General features: G+C 42.7%; 1 protein-coding gene across 2 annotated transcripts; it reads left to right on the forward strand.

Annotated features, from left to right (window-relative positions):
* The first annotated feature begins 2,607 nt into the window (after positions 1 to 2,607).
* LOC135487957 (thyrotropin-releasing hormone-degrading ectoenzyme-like) lies at positions 2,608 to 27,071 on the forward strand. Of its 2 annotated transcripts, none has more exons than XM_064772267.1 (7): positions 2,608 to 2,900; positions 22,799 to 22,878; positions 23,358 to 23,541; positions 23,974 to 24,077; positions 24,494 to 24,672; positions 25,827 to 25,993; positions 26,537 to 27,071. In XM_064772267.1, exons 2-4 carry the CDS (start codon positions 22,839 to 22,841, stop codon positions 24,065 to 24,067), a joined length of 318 nt encoding a protein of 105 aa, XP_064628337.1. In that variant the 5' UTR covers positions 2,608 to 2,900; positions 22,799 to 22,838; the 3' UTR covers positions 24,068 to 24,077; positions 24,494 to 24,672; positions 25,827 to 25,993; positions 26,537 to 27,071. The 2 variants fall into 2 exon arrangements, with proteins under 2 accessions (XP_064628337.1, XP_064628336.1); XM_064772266.1 differs by having other exon boundaries at positions 2,612 to 2,900.
* The last annotated feature ends 734 nt before the right edge of the window (positions 27,072 to 27,805 follow it).

The following is a 27,805-nucleotide window of genomic DNA, read 5'->3' on the forward strand; positions in this document are numbered from 1 at the left end:
ATTGGTCAAATACAATGCTACCGGACTATGACTCCAGGGGGCTATATCCGCTGTCACACCGGCCTTCTAGCCCCGGACGTGGAAATTATGATTCGCCAGTGATAGATGGCATGACATTACTTTTACATATGTACTGTGAAACGATTACGGATGGAGATTGACATTGGATTATTATCGCTACTAAAGACGATTAAATTGAACATTTGTGGTGTTGTTGTTTTAGTGATTTGAAAATGTATAGCATTTGGAAAATGTATAGTGTTAGGATTATCGTTAGTATTAGTAGCTGGCTAGGTTAAATGAGTAGTGGAAGAATGGTAACTGGTGGAGGTTGCCCTGGGTTAAGTTAACCCTATTCGTTGTTGTCAGTCAGTTTTTTGAAGCCAGAAAAGGAAACAAAATGGAAACCTCTTAATCGAGTTATATTTGTAACAAAGCGTTGATTTAGAGTGAAACACTGGCATAGTACATAAAAATCTGATCAAAGTTGAGTATAGAGCCACCACTGTGTGAGAAGTAAATTAAATAAAAGGGAGATGTAATGTTGCTGAACCTCCCCTAAACTTGAGATTTGAATCTCAAGAGGGTTTTACGTGAAGGTTTAGATAATTGTTTTAAAACGCGTTTCTTTTATGTGGTTGATGCTGCTGGACTTTTAAGTTTGAAGTTTTATCTAATCGTTGTAAATAAGATCTCTATTTTGATAACTGTTCATGTTACGGGTTGTGTAATCATGTTGTGCTGTCGAGAAATCTCAGAGCTGAAGTGTTGTGCTTCACGATGCACTGGGTTTTCCCCTTGAAACTGGGAGTATTGTGGCCCTGTGACCGGGTGACGGGGCCCTATTTCGCTTGGTGGAGTGACTGTACTTCGCTCCTGGGGACAAAGTTGCCTGAGAAGTTTTGAGTGTTGCTCTGAGAGTTCTCCACAATTTCAGTTGGAGGAGTAATATTCAAATCTTTGTAATTTTAGGTTCCTTGTAGTGAACTTTAATTTTATGACGGTGGTAATTAGTCATTTAGTAGCCAAGGTCATTTTGGGACCCAGGATCACATTTTGATCCATTTTTATTAGTCGGCTGAGACTAAGTTTTGTAATTCCAATTAGCCTTGTGGGGTCACCGATCAGGCTGATCGATAAGTGGTGACCAGGAAGGTTATTTTTAACCGTGACTGTGTTTTGGTCGTGTGACCATCTTTCGTAGTTGCCGTGTGACCACCAGATTGAGTATTTTATACAGTGGTGCTTGAGATGGGGTCTTTTGACCGAGGTTGTGATTTGTCCGCAGCAGTACAGCTGTGGAGGGATAGCCCTTCGGCAGTCATGGTTCACTTTCTCCAATTTTGGAATATCAGGTTTAATTTGTTAAGAGAAGATGTGGGGCACATCTTCCCCCAGGGGGAGGGATGTGACGCAGGTATTTGTCTTTGGGGGTTGGTTGTGCCTCTGCCGTGGGTGTGTCCCGGCAGGGGTGGAATCCATCTTTGTCAGACTCCGCTAGTGTAATCGTCGAGCATCGAAACGTTTTGACAGAGCATATAAAAGTGTGAAAAGTGGTAAGAAAAGATAACATCCAAGTTTATTCTCTCTACCGACAACAAGAGCTAGCCGGAGGAAAACTCAGGATGTTACAGAATAAACAGCTGTTACAATCACTTCTAAAATAAGCTCCATCCTGTGGCTTTCAAGCACGTCATGAAACCTCTGCCCCGATCTCTACTGTAGTACCTGTAGGTTCCCACCACTGGCCGCCAAACACATCAATGAAACCGCATACTAATCAGTTTTCACTGCAAATCTATTCTAACATAGTTGTATTTGATATCGATTTTTGTATTTTCATCACTTTGAAGTCGAATGCCTTCATAATGTGATTAATCTTCAAAGCTTTGCCATAAGAAATACCTTCTTGTTCTCTGAGTTGAGGAAAGGAAGTACATGATTTACAATCGCCTGTTGCGGGTTAACACATTCCAAGTTATGTGATTCCAGTAGTTACGAGGAGATTTTCTTGAAGAAACGACATCACCGATCTGATTGCGATTCCCGACTTTGCGGCCGGTGCCATGGAGAACTGGGGCCTGATCACGTATGGTATGACGGCCATTTTGTTTGACCCGGCGGTGTCATCGTCACATGACGAACAGTGGATTGCGATGGTGGTCGCTCATGAGTTGGCGCATCAGGTACGATAATGATATTAGACATTGCGGTAGATTCCTTCGATGACAGCCGGTCAAGCCTTGAAATATTTAGCATTTCTGCAGTGGATTATTGAATTTGACCTTTGTCCTTTGTCCTTTCAGTGGTTTGGTAACCTTGTGACCATGAAATGGTGGAACGACCTTTGGCTGAATGAAGGATTTGCAAGTTTCGTCCAGTACATCGGAACTGATGTCTTCAAACAAAATGGAAAGTGGTGGAGGTGATGAGCTCCACCCCATGGAAACATCTAATTTGGGACCAATTTCTTTATAGAGAGGTGTCCTTAGTAGAGAGGTGACCGCTAAGGGAGGTTCCAATGTATATTTGATAATTAGAGAATATCTATGGGACGGAGATCATTGGCATAGTAGTTAGAGCAGCAGGCTCATAATCAGGAGGTCGTGAGCTCAACTTTCCAAAGAATAAGCTGTTTTCTAGTGTGAATAACTTCAGTGGCATGCTATAACCTGCAGTGTGTGATTGGCTATAAATGTCCATGTCTTTATCTCTCAAAATCTCCACAGTTTCTTCTATAATATAACTTTGACACTTTTTTTCAGTTTGACGAATTTGTCACAGACACTTTGCAGCCCGCTTTAAACTTGGACAGTTTGAGTAACTCCCACCCAATCAGCGTACCGGTGAAGAATCCTAGCCAAATCAACGAGATATTCGACGCAATATCGTACAAAAAGGTACACCATTTTACAAATGATCGTAAATCATCATTTTCATAATTTGTTTTCAGTTTGACGAATTTGTGACAAGTACATCCCTAACAGCCCTGAATCTGGACTCGTTAAGTAACTCTCACCCGATTAGTGTAACCGTTAAAAACCCGAATCAGATCAACAAACTTTTTGATACCATCTCATACGAAAAGGTAATGTACACTCTTGGTCAAAAGTGAATCACAACCTTAGTTTTCTGAATATCTTCCTAACTGTATTCTGTAGATGCATCTTACCCACGTAGTTGGCATGCCAGTTTCACCTCGTATGTAGTGTTTTTCATATCGTTCTGGCCAAAGGTACTTTGTTAACTCATCCAGTTGGTGTGCAACTTCCACCCCATTTAGTTGGCGTGCAAGTTTTCCCGTCTCATTTGGCGTGCCACTTTCACCTAACTGTTCGGCATAACGTGTTTACTCACATAGTTGGTATGCAGTTCACCCACTTGTTTGGCGTGTCTATTGATTATAATTGCTGATATGAGTTACAAAGAATCCCTTTTCTGCTCTATTTTTCGGGTTATCCCGAATGTGGGGAAGTTGACCATCTTTAAATCTAACTTATGTGTTGAAGATATTTGGAAAATTAAGCATTCGGGTAAGTATTTTCCTTTGGCCAAGCCTGTACATTTGAATAGACCCTCTTTGTTACAGTAACCCCCCCTACTTGTGTATGAGATAGTCATCCCCCCCCCCACGTCCATCCACAGTCTCACAACTTCATCTTCCAGCTGGCCGTGAACTTGTGGCCCAAACTTGGTGCATGAATCCAAAACCTGTAGTGTATTTTTTCGAGACTGTCTGTTGCATGCCATTGCTACATTCCTTTATTGGAAACATTGTTGATTCTTCCACCCTGAAAACTGTGTATGCGAGTTGCCCCAAACACCGGACTGAAAGATGGCTGGTGGGAAGGATCTGTTGACAGATCACAAAACAATGTCTTCATGTAACTTTGTCGCACGGGGCCACCCTCAATTACATGTCTACGTAGAGAGTCTCCTGGTGCCCAGCTTACACCTATACCTGTGATATAACATGACATTTCAAAAGATAAAGTTTGTGCACTAATTTTGACTTGACTCAATACCCAGGGCTGAGAAGTTGATCTCTGGGACAGGTACCAAGAATAAGGTAGCTTTGAGATCCAGTGGCAGAAAAATGATTATGATTTTGAACCTTTGACCTCCTTCCCCATCCTGTTCCAACCTTGAACACATAATTCTTTATATCTATGACAGGGTTCGTCGTTGATTGGCATTGCCCAAGACTTCCTTACACCAGAAGCACGGGTTAGCACCAAAGTTATTTGTTGTGCGACGTTAGATTGCAAAACAGTGCTTGATATGATGTCAAAAGGTCGAGCATGCCCTGTCTGGTTGGCAAAACATGTTTTGGCAAGCCATTTCCAGTAGATTTGGGATCCAAATTCGACAAGGCCTGATGGAACTGGCTGACAACGTTATGGAGTAAAGAATTCGGGGGGAGGGCTCTGTCAATGTGCAAGATCCACTGGGTAAACTGCCATGATTTTTGGCTCACCTGTGAGTCTTTACCATCACGCAGTGTCCGTCGTCGTCGTCGTTAGACATGGGTGGCACGTTTTGTAACCACTGAATCTATTGAACTCTTACTTGGGACACATGTACCCCTGGGTGATCGCTACTCAGAGGCCAAATTGCGGTCTCATTGTCGTAAAGGTTTCTTGAGTGATATTTCTATCTGACTTTCTTGTGATTGTCCCAATCTTATGATGAATTAATTAAAACTTGGCCACTAGAAAATCCTTATTATGTCATTTTGTACTCATTGGCTCACTGTCTATACAACACCGCTGTGTCCGTTGTCATCGTCGTCATTGTCTATATCCTGTTTCAAAAACAGTGGCATGTTTCTCAACCGCTGGAGCTATGAACTTGACATTTTGTACACAGGACCCCTCAGGTCAGGTGACCTTTGACAATGAATTTTGGTCCGATTTGATTCTTGACTTAATTACATGCTTACTAAAGAGTAGAATGTATTTAGGACAGTCGAGATAGTTTCTACAAGTGTGTCATGTGTGGAATAGTAAGGGGGCATCTTCGTAAAGTAGCAAGGATATTTTTGTTCAAAAGCTGAATCGACACTGACTGTTAACACCTTGAGTGTATAGCGATGTACAGGGTGGCCCAGAATTATTTTCCCTCACACAATGGATACACAATATAATTCTATTGTCCGAAGGAAAATAATTCTGGGCCTCCCTGTAGATAGATCTACATTCAGTGCCCAATGACGCTATTCTACGTTGTTGAACAGGGGGTCCCATTGATTGCGGCAAACCTCTCCTTGAAACAATGTCAACTACACAAGCGGCATCTGATGTGCTGGTCCTGAACCGAAGAAGTTCTTTACATCATCTTATCTAACGAAATAAATGTCGAGTCTATTATAGCAGTGAACAATGAAGATGATGAATGTCAATCCTCCTCTGTCTTCTTTACTTTGTCTGGTGACAACATCAAGAGGAATCAATGGAGAAATGATATTTTGTCTCTTTCACAGTATCAGTCTGGGCGGCCGTACATCATGCCCAGATCCTTGATGCTCGCATTATTGCATTTCCTTATTTAACTATGATAATAATAATGATAATAATATAATAATAATAATAAACTTTTATTAATGATTAAGGCCATCGGCCTCTTACAATAATACAAATAATTATATCAAGCAATACACCTCAAGATGACAAAACAAAGTAATACAATTAGAATTCAAGTCTCCTACCCCTGCTCTTGTATAGAAAAACTGACAAATTACACAAGGTTTCTGCACACTAACTATTCATTCAGGAGACAAAGGATTACATCGTTGGCATGGAGAAAGGTAACAATCTGGTACAAAAATATTGCAAAAATACACATACATTCAAAACATAAACTAGCTCTCAGCAAGAGCTTGCGGCGGTGAAGTGCAGGAAGCAAAAATGACAAGTTGGTGAAATGGGGAGGGATTTTCTGCACAGATTGAAAATGCATTGACTTAGTGAATGTTCAATGGAGTAAGGCATTTAATAGGAGAAGCTTCCCGTTCACTTTTACAGTAGAAACCATGAAATCAAAAAAGGAATGTCTGTGGAAATGAGCTGTTTTTGATAAAAATCATTTCATGTGTTTACATGGTTGAAGGGAAGTGAAGGAGCAGACTGCTCTATAGTGGAGTCTGTCATTCATAATAATCACTGGCACCCTGGCTACTGAACGATTGGAAGCTCATGTCGCTACCAAGTGTGACGTGACTGCGTATTCTAACTGTGAAGATGCTCCACCATAGATCTCATCTTTCTGATGAGACGTCCTGAAATAGAGCCAGGATCCTCACTGTCCATGTCATCTGTATTAAGTTTTTAAAAAAGTGGTACGTTTCTTAACTGCTAGGACTCTCCAGGTCAGGTGACCTCAGACACTGATTTCAGTCCGATCTGATTCTTGACTTAGCCATCAGCAGGCCAAAAGTGAAAACCTAAAAAGTGTGATATCTCTCTTATAAGTGAATCGTTTTCAATAATGTTTTTATGGTAGGTATTCCGAGATGTAAATGGTGTAAATTGGCTGTGAGTGTAAGTATGGCACATTTCTTAACCGCAAAAGCAATGAACCTGAAATTTGGTACCCATGACTCCCTACGTCAGATAACCTCTGACAACGAATTCCAGTCCGATCTGATTCTTGACTTCAAAACTGAAAAGGTGAAAAGTGCAATATCTTATCAATTACTCGTTTTCAATAATATTGTTACGGTAGGTACTCCTTCTTGCAACTGCACAGCAAATAAGTCATGTCTAGGTCCCACAGTCTGTACAATACTGCAGTGTCCGGCGTCTGTCGCCCTAGTCATCATAGTCGCCGTAGTCGTCAGTCGTCAGTCATCAGTCATCCGTCATTGTCTGTCATCGTTCGTTGTCGTCTGTATCCTGTTTCAAAAACCGTGTTACATTTCTTAACTGCTACATGTAGTAAGTCTATGAACTCGAAACCTTGTACACAGGCCCCTCCAGGTCAGATGATCTCAGACACTTATTTCGGTCCAATCTAATTCTTGACTTAGCCATCAGCAGGCAAAAAATGAAAACCTAAAAAGTGTGATATCTCTCTTATAAGTGAATCATTTTCGATAATATTTCCTGGCAAGGATACATCACATATCATACGGGTTATTGATTTGACCTACTTTTCACTAAGGTCACGTAGGTCAAATGGTGTAAATTGGCTGTTTGAGTGTAAATATGGCACGTTTCTCAACCGCTAAAGCTATGAACCTGAAATTTGGTGCACATGACTCCCCATGTCAGATAACCTCGGACAATGAATTCCGGTCCGATCTGATTCTCGACTCCAAAACTGAAAAGGTAAAAAGTGCAATATATTTGCATGAATTCTTAACCACCAAATATCTAGCGAAATACAAATACTTGTGATGCATTACTGAAAAATGTGAAAAAGATTGAAAGAATCTCACTGAAAAGCTTTTGTGCAACATTGAAATGGCCTGAAACGATTGACAAAGCCATCAGCTGCATTGTGACTGAAGTCAGGGGCAGGGTTGCTGTGTGACCATGGATATCATTTATCTTTCCTGTGTCCTTTAATGGTAGACTTCGTGCATTAATCTCACTGTGTGGCTCCAGACTTGAAACCAATGATGCCGTTACTCCGTAACCCAGGCCGATAGACCAATTTGCCACCATTTGAACCAAAAAACCTCATTCTCTCTTCGGTCGGAAGTGGTCGGCTGATGCTCTCAGAATTTGAGTCTTGTCTGAAAAGAAGAGACAACAAATAAGTACTCTTGTTTAGACATAACACCCATGACTTTGTTTAAATTGCTTCTTCAGCAGACATTTCCACCCTGGGCACAGCCCCAACAGTTTTATTCATCACCAACAATGGGTCAGGGCCTGAGTTAGAGTTTATTAATTGAGTTTAGAAAAGGGTCTAAAGTTTGATATGAGGCAACGCTACTGATCCACCTACATGTATCAAATTGGCTCCAATGTCATCATCATTGTGTGGCATTGATTCCTCTCTCTTCACTGATATAGTTCTATGGGGTCCTGAACTCCTGCGATGTGTAGGGACTGCATGGACCTGATCAACACTGCAGGAGTATAAATCAGTAAGTACAACTTTCAAACGGACTAAAACACTGGAAGATAAAAAAAGAAGAATTATAATTTTTTACCAATTTGGTGGGAAAAGTGCATAATTCTACCTAAAAGAACAAAAGAAACATTTGTCTGAACTTTACAAACCCCGATTGACGTAACCCTGCAGAACAACTCAACATGTAGTAACAATAAACAAGCCTGCCAACCCCATTGGTTGATAGGTGACATTACACTGGAACTCGTTTTAGTCCATCGGTTGTCCTCATGGCTAGTTTTGAAGTGCCTACATCTTGTGGTTACAAAACATGCACCAGGTTGACGGATGGAAGGACAGACACCATTATGTGGTGATGGATGGAAGGACAGCCACCATCCTGTGTTGACGGATGGAAGGACAGACACCATTCTGAATAGTTATTGTGCTAAATTTTTTGTCAAGGTCATTTCTTTGGCTGTTCTTCCTCATTGCCAGATTTGCTGTGCCTGTGTCTTACAGTTTCGGAATGTGCACCATGTTGACGGATGGAAAGACAGACGCCATTCTGTGTTGACGGAATTCTGCATTGACGGATGGAAGTACTGACACCAGTCTGAAAAGATATCGTGCTAAAGAGAAACATGCACCATAATGACGGATGGAAGGACAGACACCATTCTGAATAAATTTTTGTCAAGGTCGTTTCCTTGGCTGTTCTTCCTCATGGCCAGGTATAAAGGGCCTAGGCCCGTTGGTTGAGAGGCAACAAGATTTCTTGCTTAATCAACACCTGAACTCATTTTAGTCCCTCTAACGTCACAATCCCGATTGCGGCCATACCGTATCGATCCTTTGAATAACTGGGACAATGGGCGATCAAGTGGGACATGAAGTTCCATTCCCAAAATTATCAAGTCCTGACAAGCTTATAGACAAAACGTATAAAGTGCAAAATACCAAGACCAAGGGTTTCCTCAAGAAACATGCAGTAAGACTCGCATTGATCTTAAGTCAACAACGACAAGAGAGTCCTTCCTCTCCTGGAATATGCCCCAACACCTTGGTATCCCTACCACAAGAAAGACCTAGACTGTCCTGTGTCTGGACGTTATGCAGTGGACAAAAGCATAATCTGTTCTGATCAGAGGATTGTGGCTGCGTTTCCTGTATCAGACGGTGAAACCACATTCGACTCACTATCTGCTCTATTAGAGAACTGCTCTGGTTGCCAGACTGGCCCAGAGGATTGCGGCTGGGTTTCCTGTGTCGGACGGCAGAATCACATTCGACTCACTATCTGCTCTATAAGAGAACTACTCTGATCAGACGATTAAAACCTGATCACTTGTGTCAGATGGCAAACCAAAGCATAGCATACATATTCTGACCAGAATACTGACCATTAAAAACATTAATAAAGATTCGAAGTGCCGAGGCCCGTCAAAGACCTCCAAGACAAGGATCAAAGTCTTGTGTTTATAAGTTACCATTGTATGCCTTAGAGGTGGCAAAATGGTACTGTTTAGACAAGAAGTCTCTCCAAATGCCTCATAGAAGCTGAGGAGTTTAAAATCTTGTCTTTATTGGCTAACAAATGCTTACCCTTTCCAAAGACATCCTTTCGGGAGGTATAATTCCCACGGGAGTGACTGGCTCTTCCACCCTTCCCCCACTCCCCCCGTGCGAACATATCATTAGATAAAGCCAGGTCCTTGAGATCGTGGTGGAATGTCATCAAAAATTGCAAGCAGATGCCAGGGAGACCACTATCTGACATCCATAACAGCTTACCTCCCTCTTTAGCTAGTTACAGTCGGTGTGACACAACAGGCGAGTATAGTGGTTGCCATATTGATTGATTTATAACATCATTTGAGATATATCCCATCAAGAAAATATGACAAAATTTATGTCATATTACACACCAATGAAAGATGAGGCCGATAAAAACAATAGAGTGGGAACGAATCACTTTCGGCAGTTCATAAAAAGTTAAAGATAGGATGTATAAGGTATATCCCAAAATTACCAAGACCACGGGTTTCCTCTGCAGAAACATACAGTAAGACTCGCATCGATCTTCAGTCAACAACGACAAGAGAGTCCTTCCTCTCCTGGAATATGCCCCAACACCTTGGTATCCGTACCACAAGAAAGACCTAGACTGTCCTGTGTCTGGACGTTATGCAGTGGACAAAAGCATAATCTGTTCTGATCAGAGGATTGCGGCTGCGTTTCCTGTATCAGACGGTGAAACCACATTCGACTCACTATCTGCTCTATTAGAGAACTGCTCTGGTTGCCAGACTGGCCCAGAGGATTGCGGCTGGGTTTCCTGTGTCGGACGGCAGAATCACATTCGACTCACTATCTGCTCTATAAGAGAACTACTCTGATCAGACGATTAAAACCTTATCACTCGTGTCAGATGGCAAACCAAAGCATAGCATACATATTCTAACCAGAATACTGACCATTAAAAACATTAATAAAGATTCGAAGTGCCGAGGCCCGTCAAAGACCTCCAAGACAAGGATCAAAGTCTTGTGTTTATAAGTTACCATTGTATGCCTTAGAGGTGGCAAAATGGTACTGTTTAGACAAGAAGTCTCTCCAAATGCCTCATAGAAGCTGAGGAGTTTAAAATCTTGTCTTTATTGGCTAACAAATGCTTACCCTTTCCAAAGACATCCTTTCGGGAGGTATAATTCCCACGGGAGTGACTGGCTCTTCCACCCTTCCCCCACTCCCCCCGTGCGAACATATCATTAGATAAAGCCAGGTCCTTGAGATCGTGGTGGAATGTCATCAAAAATTGCAAGCAGATGCCAGGGAGACCACTATCTGACATTCATAACAGCTTACCTCCCTCTTTAGCTAGTTACAGTCGGTGTGACACAACAGGCGAGTATAGTGGTTGCCATATTGATTGATTTATAACATCATTTGAAATATATCCCATCAAGAAAATATGACAAAATTTATGTCATATTATACACACCAATGAAAGATGAGGCCGATAAAAACAATAGAGTGGGAACGAATCACTTTTGGCAGTTCATAAAAAGTTAAAGATAGGATGTATAAGGTATATCCCAAAATTACCAAGACCACGGGTTTCCTCTGCAGAAACATACAGTAAGACTCGCATCGATCTTAAGTCAACAACGACAAGAGAGTCCTTCCTCTCCTGGAATATGCCCCAACACCTTGGTATCCCTACCACAAGAAAGACCTAGACTGTCCTGTGTCTGGACGTTATGCAGTGGACAAAAGCATAATCTGTTCTGATCAGAGGATTGCGGCTGCGTTTCCTGTATCAGACGGTGAAACCACATTCGACTCACTATCTGCTCTATTAGAGAACTGCTCTGGTTGCCAGACTGGCCCAGAGGATTGCGGCTGGGTTTCCTGTGTCGGACGGCAGAATCACATTCGACTCACTATCTGCTCTATAAGAGAACTACTCTGATCAGACGATTAAAACCTGATCACTTGTGTCAGATGGCAAACCAAAGCATAGCATACATATTCTGACCAGAATACTGACCATTAAAAACATTAATAAAGATTCGAAGTGCCGAGGCCCGTCAAAGACCTCCAAGACAAGGATCAAAGTCTTGTGTTTATAAGTTACCATTGTATGCCTTAGAGGTGGCAAAATGGTACTGTTTAGACAAGAAGTCTCTCCAAATGCCTCATAGAAGCTGAGGAGTTTAAAATCTTGTCTTTATTGGCTAACAAATGCTTACCCTTTCCAAAGACATCCTTTCGGGAGGTATAATTCCCACGGGAGTGACTGGCTCTTCCACCCTTCCCCCACTCCCCCCGTGCGAACATATCATTAGATAAAGCCAGGTCCTTGAGATCGTGGTGGAATGTCATCAAAAATTGCAAGCAGATGCCAGGGAGACCACTATCTGACATCCATAACAGCTTACCTCCCTCTTTAGCTAGTTACAGTCGGTGTGACACAACAGGCGAGTATAGTGGTTGCCATATTGATTGATTTATAACATCATTTGAGATATATCCCATCAAGAAAATATGACAAAATTTATGTCATATTACACACCAATGAAAGATGAGGCCGATAAAAACAATAGAGTGGGAACGAATCACTTTCGGCAGTTCATAAAAAGTTAAAGATAGGATGTATAAGGTATATCCCAAAATTACCAAGACCACGGGTTTCCTCTGCAGAAACATACAGTTAAGACTCGCATCGATCTTCAGTCAACAACGACAAGAGAGTCCTTCCTCTCCTGGAATATGCCCCAACACCTTGGTATCCCTACCACAAGAAAGACCTAGACTGTCCTGTGTCTGGACGTTATGCAGTGGACAAAAGCATAATCTGTTCTGATCAGAGGATTGCGGCTGCGTTTCCTGTATCAGACGGTGAAACCACATTCGACTCACTATCTGCTCTATCAGAGAACTGCTCTGGTTGCCAGACTGGCCCAGAGGATTGCGGCTGGGTTTCCTGTGTCGGACGGCAGAATCACATTCGACTCACTATCTGCTCTATAAGAGAACTACTCTGATCAGACGATTAAAACCTTATCACTCGTGTCAGATGGCAAACCAAAGCATAGCATACATATTCTGACCAGAATACTGACCATTAAAAACATTAATGAAGATTCGAAGTGCCGAGGCCCGTCAAAGACCTCCAAGACAAGGATCAAAGTCTTGTGTTTATAAGTTACCATTGTATGCCTTAGAGGTGGCAAAATGGTACTGTTTAGACAAGAAAGGATGTATAAGGTATATCCCAAAATTACCAAGACCACGGGTTTCCTCTGCAGAAATATACAGTAAGACTCGCATCGATCTTAAGTCAACAACGACAAGAGAGTCCTTCCTCTCCTGGAATATGCCCCAACACCTTGGTATCCCTACCACAAGAAAGACCTAGACTGTCCTGTGTCTGGACGTTATGCAGTGGACAAAAGCATAATCTGTTCTGATCAGAGGATTGCGGCTGCGTTTCCTGTATCAGACGGTGAAACCACATTCGACTCACTATCTGCTCTATTAGAGAACTGCTCTGGTTGCCAGACTGGCCCAGAGGATTGCGGCTGGGTTTCCTGTGTCGGACGGCAGAATCACATTCGACTCACTATCTGCTCTATAAGAGAACTACTCTGATCAGACGATTAAAACCTTATCACTCGTGTCAGATGGCAAACCAAAGCATAGCATACATATTCTGACCAGAATACTGACCATTAAAAACATTAATAAAGATTCGAAGTGCCGAGGCCCGTCAAAGACCTCCAAGACAAGGATCAAAGTCTTGTGTTTATAAGTTACCATTGTATGCCTTAGAGGTGGCAAAATGGTACTGTTTAGACAAGAAGTCTCTCCAAATGCCTCATAGAAGCTGAGGAGTTTAAAATCTTGTCTTTATTGGCTAACAAATGCTTACCCTTTCCAAAGACATCCTTTCGGGAGGTATAATTCCCACGGGAGTGACTGGCTCTTCCACCCTTCCCCCACTCCCCCCGTGCGAACATATCATTAGATAAAGCCAGGTCCTTGAGATCGTGGTGGAATGTCATCAAAAATTGCAAGCAGATGCCAGAGAGACCACTATCTGACATCCATAACAGCTTACCTCCCTCTTTAGCTAGTTACAGTCGGTGTGACACAACAGGCGAGTATAGTGGTTGCCATATTGATTGATTTATAACATCATTTGAAATATATCCCATCAAGAAAATATGACAAAATTTATGTCATATTACACACCAATGAAAGATGAGGCCGATAAAAACAATAGAGTGGGAACGAATCACTTTTGGCAGTTCATAAAAAGTTAAAGATAGGATGTATAAGGTATATCCCAAAATTACCAAGACCACGGGTTTCCTCTGCAGAAACATACAGTAAGACTCGCATCGATCTTAAGTCAACAACGACAAGAGAGTCCTTCCTCTCCTGGAATATGCCCCAACACCTTGGTATCCCTACCACAAGAAAGACCTAGACTGTCCTGTGTCTGGACGTTATGCAGTGGACAAAAGCATAATCTGTTCTGATCAGAGGATTGCGGCTGCGTTTCCTGTATCAGACGGTGAAACCACATTCGACTCACTATCTGCTCTATTAGAGAACTGCTCTGGTTGCCAGACTGGCCCAGAGGATTGCGGCTGGGTTTCCTGTGTCGGACGGCAGAATCACATTCGACTCACTATCTGCTCTATAAGAGAACTACTCTGATCAGACGATTAAAACCTTATCACTCGTGTCAGATGGCAAACCAAAGCATAGCATACATATTCTGACCAGAATACTGACCATTAAAAACATTAATAAAGATTCGAAGTGCTGAGGCCCGTCAAAGACCTCCAAGACAAGGATCAAAGTCTTGTGTTTATAAGTTACCATTGTATGCCTTAGAGGTGGCAAAATGGTACTGTTTAGACAAGAAGTCTCTCCAAATGCCTCATAGAAGCTGAGGAGTTTAAAATCTTGTCTTTATTGGCTAACAAATGCTTACCCTTTCCAAAGACACCTTTTCGGGAGGTATAATTCCCACGGGAGTGACTGGCTCTTCCACCCTTCCCCCACTCCCCCCGTGCGAACATATCATTAGATAAAGCCAGGTCCTTGAGATCGTGGTGGAATGTCATCAAAAATTGCAAGCAGATGCCAGGGAGACCACTATCTGACATCCATAACAGCTTACCTCCCTCTTTAGCTAGTTACAGTCGGTGTGACACAACAGGCGAGTATAGTGGTTGCCATATTGATTGATTTATAACATCATTTGAAATATATCCCATCAAGAAAATATGACCAAATTTATGTCATATTACACACCAATGAAAGATGAGGCCGATAAAAACAATAGAGTGGGAACGAATCACTTTTGGCAGTTCATAAAAAGTTAAAGATAGGATGTATAAGGTATATCCCAAAATTACCAAGACCACGGGTTTCCTCTGCAGAAACATACAGTAAGACTCGCATCGATCTTAAGTCAACAACGACAAGAGAGTCCTTCCTCTCCTGGAATATGCCCCAACACCTTGGTATCCCTACCACAAGAAAGACCTAGACTGTCCTGTGTCTGGACGTTATGCAGTGGACAAAAGCATAATCTGTTCTGATCAGAGGATTGCGGCTGCGTTTCCTGTATCAGACGGTGAAACCACATTCGACTCACTATCTGCTCTATTAGAGAACTGCTCTGGTTGCCAGACTGGCCCAGAGGATTGCGGCTGGGTTTCCTGTGTCGGACGGCAGAATCACATTCGACTCACTATCTGCTCTATAAGAGAACTACTCTGATCAGACGATTAAAACCTTATCACTCGTGTCAGATGGCAAACCAAAGCATAGCATACATATTCTGACCAGAATACTGACCATTAAAAACATTAATAAAGATTCGAAGTGCCGAGGCCCGTCAAAGACCTCCAAGACAAGGATCAAAGTCTTGTGTTTATAAGTTACCATTGTATGCCTTAGAGGTGGCAAAATGGTACTGTTTAGACTGTCCTGTATCATTAGATAAAGCCAGGTCCTTGAGATCGTGGTGGAATGTCATCAAAAATTGCAAGCAGATGCCAGGGAGACCACTATCTGACATCCATAACAGCTTACCTCCCTCTTTAGCTAGTTACAGTCGGTGTGACACAACAGGCGAGTATAGTGGTTGCCATATTGATTGATTTATAACATCATTTGAAATATATCCCATCAAGAAAATATGACAAAATTTATGTCATATTACACACCAATGAAAGATGAGGCCGATAAAAACAATAGAGTGGGAACGAATCACCTTTGGCAGTTCATAAAAAGTTAAAGATAGGATGTATAAGGTATATCCCAAAATTACCAAGCCCACGGGTTTCCTCTGCAGAAACATACAGTAAGACTCGCATCGATCTTAAGTCAACAACGACAAGAGAGTCCTTCCTCTCCTGGGATATGCCCCAACACCTTGGTATCCCTACCACAAGAAAGACCTAGACTGTCCTGTGTCTGGACGTTATGCAGTGGACAAAAGCATAATCTGTTCTGATCAGAGGATTGCGGCTGCGTTTCCTGTATCAGACGGTGAAACCACATTCGACTCACTATCTGCTCTATTAGAGAACTGCTCTGGTTGCCAGACTGGCCCAGAGGATTGCGGCTGGGTTTCCTGTGTCGGACGGCAGAATCACATTCGACTCACTATCTGCTCTATAAGAGAACTACTCTGATCAGACGATTAAAACCTTATCACTCGTGTCAGATGGCAAACCAAAGCATAGCATACATATTCTGACCAGAATACTGACCATTAAAAACATTAATAAAGATTCGAAGTGCCGAGGCCCGTCAAAGACCTCCAAGACAAGGATCAAAGTCTTGTGTTTATAAGTTACCATTGTATGCCTTAGAGGTGGCAAAATGGTACTGTTTAGACAAGAAGTCTCTCCAAATGCCTCATAGAAGCTGAGGAGTTTAAAATCTTGTCTTTATTGGCTAACAAATGCTTACCCTTTCCAAAGACATCCTTTCGGGAGGTATAATTCCCACGGGAGTGACTGGCTCTTCCACCCTTCCATCACTCCCCCGTGCGAACATATCATTAGATAAAGCCAGGTCCTTGAGATCGTGGTGGAATGTCATCAAAAATTGCAAGCAGATGCCAGAGAGACCACTATCTGACATCCATAACAGCTTACCTCCCTCTTTAGCTAGTTACAGTCGGTGTGACACAACAGGCGAGTATAGTGGTTGCCATATTGATTGATTTATAACATCATTTGAAATATATCCCATCAAGAAAATATGACCAAATTTATGTCATATTACACACCAATGAAAGATGAGGCCGATAAAAACAATAGAGTGGGAACGAATCACTTTTGGCAGTTCATAAAAAGTTAAAGATAGGATGTATAAGGTATATCCCAAAATTACCAAGACCACGGGTTTCCTCTGCAGAAACATACAGTAAGACTCGCATCGATCTTAAGTCAACAACGACAAGAGAGTCCTTCCTCTCCTGGAATATGCCCCAACACCTTGGTATCCCTACCACAAGAAAGACCTAGACTGTCCTGTGTCTGGACGTTATGCAGTGGACAAAAGCATAATCTGTTCTGATCAGAGGATTGCGGCTGCGTTTCCTGTATCAGACGGTGAAACCACATTCGACTCACTATCTGCTCTATTAGAGAACTGCTCTGGTTGCCAGACTGGCCCAGAGGATTGCGGCTGGGTTTCCTGTGTCGGACGGCAGAATCACATTCGACTCACTATCTGCTCTATAAGAGAACTACTCTGATCAGACGATTAAAACCTTATCACTCGTGTCAGATGGCAAACCAAAGCATAACATACATATTCTGACCAGAATACTGACCATTAAAAACATTAATAAAGATTCGAAGTGCCGAGGCCCGTCAAAGACCTCCAAGACAAGGATCAAAGTCTTGTGTTTATAAGTTACCATTGTATGCCTTAGAGGTGGCAAAATGGTACTGTTTAGACTGTCCTGTATCATTAGATAAAGCCAGGTCCTTGAGATCGTGGTGGAATGTCATCAAAAATTGCAAGCAGATGCCAGGGAGACCACTATCTGACATCCATAACAGCTTACCTCCCTCTTAAGCTAGTTACAGTCGGTGTGACACAACAGGCGAGTATAGTGGTTGCCATATTGATTGATTTATAACATCATTTGAAATATATCCCATCAAGAAAATATGACCAAATTTATGTCATATTACACACCAATGAAAGATGAGGCCGATAAAAACAATAGAGTGGGAACGAATCACTTTTGGCAGTTCATAAAAAGTTAAAGATAGGATGTATAAGGTATATCCCAAAATTACCAAGCCCACGGGTTTCCTCTGCAGAAACATACAGTAAGACTCGCATCGATCTTAAGTCAACAACGACAAGAGAGTCCTTCCTCTCCTGGAATATGCCCCAACACCTTGGTATCCCTACCACAAGAAAGACCTAGACTGTCCTGTGTCTGGACGTTATGCAGTGGACAAAAGCATAATCTGTTCTGATCAGAGGATTGCGGCTGCGTTTCCTGTATCAGACGGTGAAACCACATTCGACTCACTATCTGCTCTATTAGAGAACTGCTCTGGTTGCCAGACTGGCCCAGAGGATTGCGGCTGGGTTTCCTGTGTCGGACGGCAGAATCACATTCGACTCACTATCTGCTCTATAAGAGAACTACTCTGATCAGACGATTAAAACCTTATCACTCGTGTCAGATGGCAAACCAAAGCATAACATACATATTCTGACCAGAATACTGCCCATTAAAAACATTAATAAAGATTCGAAGTGCCGAGGCCCGTCAAAGACCTCCAAGACAAGGATCAAAGTCTTGTGTTTATAAGTTACCATTGTATGCCTTAGAGGTGGCAAAATGGTACTGTTTAGACTGTCCTGTATCATTAGATAAAGCCAGGTCCTTGAGATCGTGGTGGAATGTCATCAAAAATTGCAAGCAGATGCCAGGGAGACCACTATCTGACATCCATAACAGCTTACCTCCCTCTTTAGCTAGTTACAGTCGGTGTGACACAACAGGCGAGTATAGTGGTTGCCACATTGATTGATTTATAACATCATTTGAAATATATCCCATCAAGAAAATATGACAAAATTTATGTCATATTACACACCAATGAAAGATGAGGCCGATAAAAACAATAGAGTGGGAATGAATCACTTATGGCAGTTCATAAAAAGTTAAAGATAGGATGTATAAGGTATATCCCAAAATTACCAAGCCCACGGGTTTCCTCTGCAGAAACATACAGTAAGACTCGCATCGATCTTAAGTCAACAACAACAAGAGAGTCCTTCCTCTCCTGGAATATGCCCCAACACCTTGGTATCCCTACCACAAGAAAGACCTAGACTGTCCTGTGTCTGGACGTTATGCAGTGGACAAAAGCATAATCTGTTCTGATCAGAGGATTGCGGCTGCGTTTCCTGTATCAGACGGTGAAACCACATTCGACTCACTATCTGCTCTATTAGAGAACTGCTCTGGTTGCCAGACTGGCCCAGAGGATTGCGGCTGGGTTTCCTGTGTCGGACGGCAGAATCACATTCGATTCACTATCTGCTCTATAAGAGAACTACTCTGATCAGATGATTAAAACCTTATCACTCGTGTCAGATGGCAAACCAAAGCATAACATACATATTCTGACCAGAATACTGACCATTAAAAACATTAATAAAGATTCGAAGTGCCGAGGCCCGTCAAAGACCTCCAAGACAAGGATCAAAGTCTTGTGTTTATAAGTTACCATTGTATGCCTTAGAGGTGGCAAAATGGTACTGTTTAGACTGTCCTGTATCATTAGATAAAGCCAGGTCCTTGAGATCGTGGTGGAATGTCATCAAAAATTGCAAGCAGATGCAAGGGAGACCACTATCTGACATCCATAACAGCTTACCTCCCTCTTTATCTAGTTACAGTCGGTGTGACACAACAGGCGAGTATAGTGGTTGCCATATTGATTGATTTATAACATCATTTGAAATATATCCCATCAAGAAAATATGACCAAATTTATGTCATATTACACACCAATGAAAGATGAGGCCGATAAAAACAATAGAGTGGGAACGAATCACTTTTGGCAGTTCATAAAAAGTTAAAGATAGGATGTATAAGGTATATCCCAAAATTACCAAGCCCACGGGTTTCCTCTGCAGAAACATACAGTAAGACTCGCATCGATCTTCAGTCAACAACGACAAGAGAGTCCTTCCTCTCCTGGAATATGCCCCAACACCTTGGTATCCCTACCACAAGAAAGACCTAGACTGTCCTGTGTCTGGACGTTATGCAGTGGACAAAAGCATAATCTGTTCTGATCAGAGGATTGCGGCTGCGTTTCCTGTATCAGACGGTGAAACCACATTCGACTCACTATCTGCTCTATTAGAGAACTGCTCTGGTTGCCAGACTGGCCCAGAGGATTGCGGCTGGGTTTCCTGTGTCGGACGGCAGAATCACATTCGACTCACTATCTGCTCTATAAGAGAACTACTCTGATCAGACGATTAAAACCTTATCACTCGTGTCAGATGGCAAACCAAAGCATAGCATACATATTCTGACCAGAATACTGACCATTAAAAACATTAATAAAGATTCGAAGTGCCGAGGCCCGTCAAAGACCTCCAAGACAAGGATCAAAGTCTTGTGTTTATAAGTTACCGTTGTATGTCTTAGAGTGGCAAAATGGTACTGTTTAGACAAGAAGTCTCTCCAAATGCCTCATAGAAGCTGAGGAGTTAAAAATCTTGTCTTTATTGGCTAACAAATGCTTACCCTTTCCAAAGACATCCTTTCGGGAGGTATAATTCCCACGGGAGTGACTGGCTCTTCCACCCTTCCCCCACTCCCCCCGTGCGAACATATCATTAGATAAAGCCAGGTCCTTGAGATCGTGGTGGAATGTCATCAAAAATTGCAAGCAGATGCCAGAGAGACCACTATCTGACATCCATAACAGCTTACCTCCCTCTTTAGCTAGTTACAGTCGGTGTGACACAACAGGCGAGTATAGTGGTTGCCATATTGATTGATTTATAACATCATTTGAAATATATCCCATCAAGAAAATATGACAAAATTTATGTCATATTATACACACCAATGAAAGATGAGGCCGATAAAAACAATAGAGTGGGAACGAATCACTTTTGGCAGTTCATAAAAAGTTAAAGACAGGATGTATAAGGTATATCCCAAAATTACCAAGACCACGGGTTTCCTCTGCAGAAACATACAGTAAGACTCGCATCGATCTTAAGTCAACAACGACAAGAGAGTCCTTCCTCTCCTGGAATATGCCCCAACACCTTGGTATCCCTACCACAAGAAAGACCTAGACTGTCCTGTGTCTGGACGTTATGCAGTGGACAAAAGCATAATCTGTTCTGATCAGAGGATTGCGGCTGCGTTTCCTGTATCAGACGGTGAAACCACATTCGACTCACTATCTGCTCTATTAGAGAACTGCTCTGGTTGCCAGACTGGCCCAGAGGATTGCGGCTGGGTTTCCTGTGTCAGACGGCGGAACCACATTCGACTCACTATCTGCTCTATTAGAGAACTACTCTGATCAGACGATTAAAACCTGATCACTCGTGTCAGATGGCAAACCAAAGCATAGCATACATATTCTGACCAGAATACTGACCATTAAAAACATTGATATGGACTGTATTAAATCATGCTCTAGCAGAGACCAGGCAACTATTATGTCTTGAAATTTCTGAATCAGGAAAAAGGTTTCCAAATAAGGAAGTTACTAGACTTGGAACTTGGTGTGTGCTTGGCCATATGATCGCATTCGACTATCACTTCAACTACCACTTCAGACTTCATGGAAATATAGTAAACAGGCATCTTGGTTTGTTGTATGCAGTTTTAGCTCAATCAGTAAGAGGCAGAATAGACTGAAAGACTCATTGATGGAAGAGAAATTATACTTGCTCCTCTTGTACAGCTGACCAGTGGACCGACATCTCTCTAGTCGATGATCAACTGAAAGTAAAAATTAGAAGAGGGAACAGAAATATTCAAGTGTTGAAATCCAGTTTGGGTTCCTGGCAATGTTGATTACACTTCAACTTCAAATAAATCTCAAATGTTTGACATAAATGTGACCTTGTAGCTCATAGATGTGAGACACTCACCTTTTTACACACTCCTCAGCCCATGCACAAGCTGTGTTCTGTCTGATTCCAAATGCACAGAGCAGTTAGAAGTGGTTCTGCTAATTAAGTCTTGAGCATGTGACCAAACCCCATTCATTCCCCCCAGAAAACTGGTTGAGCTAATAGTATGAGTCTTTTCATTGAGGCATGTCCTAATGACTGTATTGTTGAATCTAAATCCCTTGTCCATTGTCCAGTGTCCATTGTCCTGGGGCCCAGTTAGCCATGCCACTATTCTAATTCTGGTCCTTACAATGCCGTTCTTCTTTTAATACAACTACTTGTCATGGATGATGATTAGATTAGTTTTCTTAAAGGAGGAATAATGTCATCATTATTGCATCTTGACCATCAAGATTTTTGCATCTTGCTCTATTTGCATTTGGCTCTTCTTAACCACCAAATATCTATATGGTGAGTGCAATGGCCCCTGGCCTTTTCATTGAAGCTAATGGTTGTACGTAGAGTGACAAAATGTTTATGGTAGGTATATCTAATAAGGTTAAATGACATATCACCCGGGTTTTTGATTTGACCTTCTTTTCAAGGTCACAGAGGTCAACGTTCACTAAATCACCCATAGGTGGCATGTTTCATTTCTATTTGAGCAAGAAGGTTCTCAATTTGTGAGGACAGGGACCCTCTATTCTACAAAGTTCTATGCTTTGTTAAGGCATCGTCATTACAAATATCAGTTTGTAAAAGTAAAGTTAAGTTTGTTTATTAGAGTGTCACCCCTAATGAAAGGGCCAGCTAGCTTTGGCTTATGAGACACTCTTTACTTCAAAACTCCTCTCTCTCTAATGACAGGCTTCTGGTGAGAAGCCAGTTTTTTAACTAGCTGGTGGCTAACCAACCAGCCGCATCGGAAAGAGGTTACCAGCGGGCCTCGAACCTTCGACCTTCCGTTCACGAGGCGGACGCCTTAACCACTATGCCATCGAGATCGGTTTTTATATCTGGTGTTGTCTAATGACAAATAGCAAATGATGTTCTATTCCTCCAGATACACGTGGCATATTCCGCTGACCTACATCACCGATTCCATGTCAACAAAGGATCAGATCTGGATGCATCGTGGACCAGGTAGGCGGGAAATGATAAAATCTTCTCCAAAGATGTGTAAACGGGCAATGGTAAACGGGGAGACTTACCTGTAAGGTAGGAATGGGACAATTCGCCGAGCGAGAAGGCTTTGAGGGACTTGTCTGTGAGACAGCGTGCTTCAGGAGGCTGGAGCGGTATGAGACCCAGTTGACCTGATCGATGCTTGGGAAGACTATGTTACCAGTGAAGAAGAGTTGAGCGCTGACCATCAACTAGGACATTAAGAGCTCTATAAATAATATTAAGCGATTTGTAATAAGTAGGAAAAAACTGGAGAGCTACGCTGTCGAAGAAAGTCGCCTTGTCTATCACAAGAGTATGCTAGGAATCCAACCCAGGACCTCCGAGGTGACATGCCCCTACACGCGTAGGTGTTTCGTTTTGGCCACTCTGACAGCCCCAACAATGTTCCTAGTCATACATCTGTGTAGTCACTGTTTTAGTGTTTCATTTTCCAGGAGCGATAGGCCTACCCAAAGCCTGGAAGTGGTACAAGGCAAACGTCAACCAGTCAGGGTTCTACCGTGTGAATTACCCCCAAGAAAACTGGAATGCTCTGATCAAACAGTTGAAGGAGTATCATAACAAATTGTCTGCCTCTGATAGGGTGGGGCTGGTAGATGATGCATTTGCTTTAGCACGGTAAGGAAATTAAATGTCAGAAATGGTACCATGAGAAAGTGCTGATCAAGAGCTTTCCAACGAATGGTCATGTCGATAGGTTTACAAATGGTACCAGCAGAAAGTACTCATCGAGAGCTTTCGAACGAATGGTCAGGTCGATAGGTTTAGAAATGTTACCAATAGAAAGTGCTCCTTGTGAGAGAAATTGACTGGCCCAATTTGCCCTGATGACTCCACAGGCTGAGAGAAAACTTCTTCAGCTCATTTGAACTCTAATAGTCTTCCTCTTCTGCATACAGTTCTGTTATCTGGTGACTCACCACACATCACGAAGTAAGTCTACACGTAGTGACTCCAAGGACACTATCCTATAGTCGCATATCTTCGCACCTATTGGCTCTGAGAGGATGTCACTGCTAGTTTCAGCTAATGATCATTCCTCCCTTTCAGAGCTGGGAACATTACGCAGGTCACGGCACTCGAACTGACCAAGTATCTGGAGAACGAGGAAGGATACACACCTGGAAGGATCGGAGATATTTGAATATTACACTGTAAGTTTAATCCTTTGGCATTTACTATTAGTATTCAGGAGACGATTCCACAGCAATTCACAGGCCTTGCCTTTTATAAGGCACTCGGGCACCTCAGTGTAACTTAAACTGACCTCCTTTTATGTTGACTTGGGACATTGATGAGCAAAAGTCCAGCAACCACCACGCAATGACCCAACGGCCATCCCCAGTTCACCCCTTCTCCATCTCTTCCCCATCTCAGTCCCAAAACTGATTGGTAAAGTGACCTGGCATGCCTTCATGATGTCATGTCGCTTTGACAAACCAGAAAACACAATACTTCTAACCTGCTTTGCCCAATTTGTCGTGCAAAGTGCCACAAAAGCCCACGAAAGTGAAGTGTGTATTGGCTGTAGCAGGGCCTCCTTTGATCCAGTTACATCTTCCTCTTCCAGAAATATCTTCAGAATCTTATGAAGAAGCAGATTCGTGTACTCGGTTGGGAGGACAAGGGATCACACCTACAGAAATACCTCCGCTCTCTTCTGCTTTACTCGGCCGTGAGAACTGGGGATACGGATATCGCACAAAAGGGACGAGAGTTGTTTAGGCAGTGGATGGAGAATGGTACAAAGTGAGTATGATTTTGCCGACTGCTTGTGAAATAAAAAGGTTTGGGTAAAAGTAGGAAAGATTTGCGTGGTCTTGAGAAGCATCTTTGCTGCCTTCTGCTCTACTGAGCTCTTGACCCTCTACTGTCTCAGCCCATGTTCCTTAGCTGTTTTATTACATGGTCACTTGTTTTGACCCTCTACTGTTTGTTGTTTCGCTGTAAAACAGGAAAGATTTGGGTGGTCTTGAGAAACATCTTTGCTGCCTTCTGCTCTACTGAGCTCTTGACCCTCTACTGTCTCAGCCCATGTTCCTTAGCTGTTTTATTACATGGTCACTTGTTTTGACCCTCTACTGTTTGTTGTTTCGCTGTAAAACAGGAAAGATTTGGGTGGTCTTGAGAAACATCTTTGCTGCCTCCTGCTCTACTGAGCTCTTGACCCTCTACTGTCTCAGCCCATGTTCCTTAGCTGTTTTATTACATGGTCACTTGTTTTGACCCTCTCCTGTTTGTTGTTTCGCTGTAAAACAGGAAAGATTTGGGTGGTCTTGAGAAACATCTTTGCTGCCTTCTGCTCTACTGAGCTCTTGACCCTCTACTGTCTCAGCCCATGTTCCTTAGCTGTTTTATTACATGGTCACTTGTTTTGACCCTCTACTGTTTGTTGTTTCGCTGTAAAACAGGAAAGATTTGGGTGGTCTTGAGAAACATCTTTGCTTCCTTCTGCTCTACTCAGCTCTTGACCCTCTACTGTTTGTTGTTTCGCTGTAAAACAGGAAAGATTTGGGTGGTCTTGAGAAACATCTTTGCTCCCTTCTGCTCTACTCAGCTCCTGTTTCAGTTCCTTGTTTCGCTGTTTCGTCCCGTGGATCAAGAAAATCTTTGAGCAAATGGCCTTGAAATAACATCATTGTTTTGTCCCACCGCCACGACCAGAGTTCATTCTACAACCATATTCGCCAGGGCTGTTCTGGCCTATGGTTCAAAATGATCTTATAGCAAGAGGACAGGAAAGTACGTAACAGTTTCGTCTCACCTGCATGGCCAGTTCAGCCTATTGCCATTTTCACCCATTGCTGTGTTGCCTGATCAGTCATGAGCCAAAACAACCTGGCTCCCTTGTAACTACGCAACCAAAAGCAATTTAATCCTGTCAATTTCATCATTTCCTTTAGGATCTCACCAAATTTAAGGTCGACCGTCTACCGAGCGGGGGTCCAGTACGGAGGAGAAAAAGAATGGAATTACTGTTATCATATTTTTAGCACGACCGTCATTCCGGTTGAAAAGTCTCAGATGCGGCAAGCACTGTCTATGACGAGGGATGCTACTCTTTTGATAGGTTAGTATAAGATAAAGACCAAATCAAGACTTTTGTTGGAAACCCAGTTGATTTCCACCACTGTTTTTGCTTGTTCAACATTGCCAAGTACTCCAGGGACAAACGTTTCCAAACGTAATCAATGAAGACTTGTGTTTGACGCCAGTGACTCCCGAAACCCAAGGGCAGCGTCCTAGTTTCTGCAAATATACGTGATTTGTATTGTGGTGGATAAGCCCTTGTGGATTAGGCGCTCTGACTCTCAACTTGCAGTGAAGAGGTCCCTGGTTCAAACCCGACCGTCGGCTTCAGATTCTCAGCAGGTCTCTTGGTCTCACTTGCCTTACTCCACCGAGGTGGATAAACGGGTACCGGTCAGAATGCTCGGGTTGTAGCGCTGATTGAGCAGCTCATCCAAGGTCTACTGAAAGGTTTCAGAATAGACCAGGGCTAAATGGTGAAGGCGATGACACCTTTACCGCAAGTGATTTCAGACAATAACACCAAAACTGTTTTTACGATGATGTTAAAGTCTATTTGATTATCAAACTTTGTTCTCTTTAGGTTATTACGGATGAGTCTCGAGCCAGACAAGATAAAACCTCAAGATACGACCGGCGTTATAATGTCCATCGCACATCACTCATTTTGAAAAGGCCGTGGCTATTCGTACCGTGACGGTGTGAATTCTGGAAAGGTCGTGGCTATTCGTACCGTGACGGTGTGAATACGACGGTGGTTATGATTGGCCGTACCGTCACGGTGCGAATTATTCATTCAGCAGTGATTGGTCGAACCGCGACGGGGCGAATTACTGTACAGTTAAAAATAGATCACACCGTTACGGTGAGAGAAAGGTACCGTACCGTGATGGTGCGAATAATACGGAGTGAATAAATAGATCGCACCGTGGTGACATGGGTGATGGTAGGTAAGGAAAGTAGGCCTAATTCATGATTGAGGTGGTGTTTGTTTGTGACGAGTGTTGGAAGTGCCTTTAGTCCTGGCTCTGGGTGTGGGTAGGATCCTTGACTTCCAGCCAGGCCAGCCGGCCCTGTCAGAAGCAGCATCACACAAGATGTTATAGCCATAGGAGCCAGGGCATGCATATCGGGGGGGGGGGGTGCATGTCAATGTGGGTGGTCCAAGTTCGTTTGGCATTCTCCTCTAAGGGTGGTCGGGGGGGGGGGTGCATGTGCATGTACGTTTCGATCTTCACCACACCCACACCCTATCAGTATCATCCCCTCTACAGAACATTATGCAATAGGGCCTAGCTAGGCTTGATACTTTTTTCTCTTGTTCGGACACTGGTCGATCAATTACGTGATGTAGCAGGAGAAATATTCCTCAAAAAGTAGGACCGAATCATTGCCAATTATGACCAACCAGCTAGGAATTGCCTCTTTCTCATACGAAAGCTGAAGGTGGGGGTCCTTCTTCCTGATTTCGAATCTCAGTATTTTGGGGGCTGATTTGAGCAAGAGAAGGCAGCACAGAGAACCGAAAATGAACAACAAGTCATGACTTCAACATCGGGCATCTAATATGTAAAGCTACTAGTAAACTATGGTGCAGAATATTTACAAGAGAAGGTAGGCAGCACAGAGAACCGAAAATGAACAACAAGTCATGACTTAAACATCAGGCATCTAAATGTACAGCTATACAATGGTCCAGAATATTTAGTGTTAGAATGCTTACAGGGTTACAATATTTACACACAGTCACAGCATCAATATTGCTTTGAAGTGCCAGTCTATGTACTTTTGCTCAACTGCAGCTCGCCGGAAAACAGTTATACAATCACCAATCAATTTAAAACTCACAGTC

The sequence above is a fragment of the Lineus longissimus genome, chromosome 5 (assembly GCF_910592395.1).
Source record: "Lineus longissimus chromosome 5, tnLinLong1.2, whole genome shotgun sequence".
NCBI lineage: Eukaryota > Metazoa > Nemertea > Pilidiophora > Heteronemertea > Lineidae > Lineus > Lineus longissimus.

Bases quoted from the DNA above. Each gene is read 5' to 3' on its own strand.
- LOC135487957 (XM_064772266.1), top strand. From the start codon at position 24,512: ATGAAGAAGCAGATTCGTGTACTCGGTTGGGAGGACAAGGGATCACAC. The intron at 24,673-25,826 runs GTGAGTATGATT...CATTTCCTTTAG, and splicing joins TGGATGGAGAATGGTACAAA to GATCTCACCAAATTTAAGGT.